The sequence below is a fragment of the Arachis stenosperma genome, chromosome 4, assembly GCF_014773155.1.
Source record: "Arachis stenosperma cultivar V10309 chromosome 4, arast.V10309.gnm1.PFL2, whole genome shotgun sequence".
NCBI classification, from domain to species: domain Eukaryota; kingdom Viridiplantae; phylum Streptophyta; class Magnoliopsida; order Fabales; family Fabaceae; genus Arachis; species Arachis stenosperma.
The window spans coordinates 44,410,376-44,413,760 of NC_080380.1; the positions used below are offsets into that span (position 1 = coordinate 44,410,376).

Below are 3,385 nucleotides of genomic sequence, written 5' to 3' on the forward strand. Positions count from 1 at the left end.
TTGCTGACGACCTCCCGACCATTCTCTCAATGGGGAGTCGACCTCTTAGGGCCCTTCCCAGTCGGCCCGGGGCAAGTCAAATACCTCATAGTCGCAATCGACTACTACACCAAATGGATAGAAGCTGAGCCGCTGGCCAACATATCCTCGTCCAATTGCAGGAAATTCATGTGGAGGCAGGTGATAACTAGATTCGGGATACCGGAGGTCGTCATCTCAGACAACGGCACGCAATTTACTGACAAAAAGTTCACGGAATTCCTCAACGGCCTGGGCGTAAAGCAAAGGTTCTCTTCGGTGGAACACCCTCAGACGAACGGACATGTGGAGTCCGCCAACAAGATTATCCTTTCAGGGCTAAAGAAGAGGCTGGACAATAAAAAGGGTGCTTGGGCCGACGAACTAGCATCGGTTCTCTGGTCCTATCGAACAACTGAACAATCCTCCACTAAGGAAACTCCTTTCCGACTAACGTACGGGGTGGACGCGGTAATACCCGTAGAGATCGGTGAACCGAGTCCACGGTTACTTTTGAAAGGAGTGGAAGAAACCGTGGAAAAAGACCTGATAGATGAAGCCAGGGAAATGGCCCATTTGACAGAAACAGCACTAAAACAAAGAATGGCTCTGCGCTACAACACCAAAGTGCTCAAGAGGGAATTCGAGCCGAACGACCTCGTCCTGAGGCGAAACGATATCGGCCTACCAACCCCCGGAGAAGGCAAGCTAGCGCGCGAACTGGGAAGGCCCCTACAGAGTCAAAAAAGTGATGGGAAAAGGAGCCTTCAAGTTAGAAAGGCTTGACGGCAAAGAAGTCCCGAGAACATGGAACGCGGACAACCTAAGAAGATTCTACTCCTAGAGGATGGCCCGACAAACCTACCAATCTAGCTAAGTAGTTCATTTGCAAATTTAAATTTTGAACTTTTCATAGCGACTTACGAGTCCTTTACACGACTACCGAATAAGATACACTTGTGCAAATTTTCTCTTCTGTTTTGTCACTCAACTCTCCAGATAAACCATCCCACCACGACCGACGACGACGCGCGACCCCGGGACTGATCACCCCGGGAACCCGTCAACCGCCGCTGTAACATGAGTACGCGAAAGGCCACGGGCCGTTAATATGAATGACGACAATAAACCAAAAACGGTTAATAGAAACGATAACACGACCAGACGAATAAGAAAAAGTTTATCACGACAACACGAGCAAACGACCAAAAAGGTCATTGTTCACAAGCCAAAATAAAACGGCTAAAACCAAATTGTTCATAAGCCAAAACGGCTAAAATCGAAATTGTTCACAAGCCAAAACAAAACGGCTATACAAAAACTTTAAACAGAGGATTCATTTCTTGGGGACGTCGACAACTTTGCCATCCTGAATGACTTTGAGAACACCAATCGCCAACGTATCAAAATCGGGAGCAATGACTTTGACCTGAGCCTTAAGAGCCTCCTCGGTCGCCAAAATCGCACCCTTCCCCTGCTTCACGACATCTTTGTACTTAGCCTTCCACGTTGCCAATTCGGCCTCCACGGCCTGCTTTTCCTTCTCCATCTCGGCCACCCGTTTCTGCGCTGCGCCGACCTGGCTCTCCAAAGTCATCTCACGTTCGACAAGGCGAGCAACCGTGGCGTCCGAGTCTTTTAACTTCTTCTCAACAGTGGCAGTTTTCTTCTCGGCGGCAGTGGCCTTCTTCTCCGCGGCGTCAAGTTTCCCATTCAATTGGGTCAACTGCTCCCGGAGAGTCTCGACTTCACTCTTCAACTCGTTGTTAGCCTTCCCACTAGATTCCAACCTTCTGCGGAGGGACTCCATCCCGGACAGCTCAAACTCGGCCTTCCGGGCTATCACGGCGCCCCGCAAAAGAGTACGGTACATCCACCTCTCCTGCCCGGCAAGGGAAGACTCGTGGAAATACTCCTCAGTACCAGGGATCAGCTGGGAATCTATAAAGTTCTCGGCATCAAAATTCCTCTCCATAACGGTAAGAGCCCCCTCGGGACTGGAGGACATCTTCCTTTTCCTCTTAGGGTTAGGGACCTCTTCCACCCCGTCATCAACATCAAGGGCAGGCGTCGAACCCCCGGTGCCTATCACCTCGCGGAAGGGAGAAGCATGAACCGTTTTGTCACCCTCGACCTGGGGAGCTTGGGTCGAGGTCCCGATTCCGTCAACCGTGGCTTCCTGCCCGGAAGTAGTTTTGTCCTCCGGAGGAATTACAGACTTCTCGGCGGCAGATTTTTCATTGCCCCCTTCGTCATCGCTGGCACAGAGGAAAGTTTGGAATAAGTCGGGAAGACCCGTCACCGACGCAGACATCTCCACTGCAGGAAAGCAAGGAAGGTCGGTTAATCGCCACAAAATATCAGTAAGCAAAAAGATAAAGTGTAAAGTAAGTTTCTCACAAATGTAATTACGGCCGGACTCCCGGTCACCCATAAGGAGGTGGGGATTCACTTGATTCTTCCCAAAGACTGCCAACAACACTTCGGCAATCTACCTATCCACCGCCGACATGCCGGCATAGGTTACCTTAATAAAGGTATTGGACCCTGCCCCGAAACTCCAATAGGTCGGGATGAGCCGTACCCCCTCCAATGACAACCAAAAGGGATGACGACCTTTGACAGGGCGGACCTTGAAATATTTGTCCTTAAACCCATGATAGGAATCTTCAAACAAACCGAAAATCCTCCGACCCTGGGCAGACCGGAAGGACATGAACCCCTTTTTGTGTTTCCCCTCCTTTGAAGGGTTTGTGAGGGTGAAAAAGAAGAGAAAAACATCTACAGACACCGGCAACTCGAGGTATTCACAAACCATCTCGAAACAGCGGATTGAGGCCCAACTGTTCGGATGCAGCTGCGACGGCGCCACGGAAATTCGACTTAAAAGCGCCATTTGAAAGGCTGAGAACGGAATACGAACTCCGACTTGGGTGAACATGGACTTGTAGAACCAAATCCAGTCGGCTACTCGGGGGTGTTGGAAGTTGATTTCATACAATCGTTCGTGAGGAGCCGGGACAAAAACGTCATAATTGGCTTCCTCGTCAGTCCCTCCACACAAGTACTCGGCTTGTCGGAACTCGGTGAGCTCCTCCTCGCCCATTTGGTTAGGCGAATCCTTCACGTCAGAAACGACCCAAGCATAGGGGTCGTACGCCGCGGGGTTAACGGAAGCCCGGGAAACCGTGCGAGCCATACCTACATGGGGGGACCATCCAGTCAGTCTAAGAGATCGGTTGCTCAGGCTGAATATAGACACTACCCCCCCCCACGACTCCCCGACTAAGGCCAAACGAGACTAAAGCACGAAAAGAACAAGAAAAACCCTACCCTGGAATGGTACCTTCCCCCCTAACACATCTAG

General features: G+C 50.7%; 1 protein-coding gene across 1 annotated transcript; it reads right to left on the reverse strand.

The window, feature by feature from the left end:
• Positions 1-1,354: 1,354 nt before the first annotated feature.
• LOC130974933 (intracellular protein transport protein USO1-like) lies at positions 1,355-2,452 on the reverse strand. Its single transcript, XM_057899772.1, has one exon. The coding sequence runs from the start codon at positions 2,450-2,452 to the stop codon at positions 1,355-1,357; it is 1,098 nt and encodes a 365-aa protein (XP_057755755.1).
• Positions 2,453-3,385: the final 933 nt, after the last annotated feature.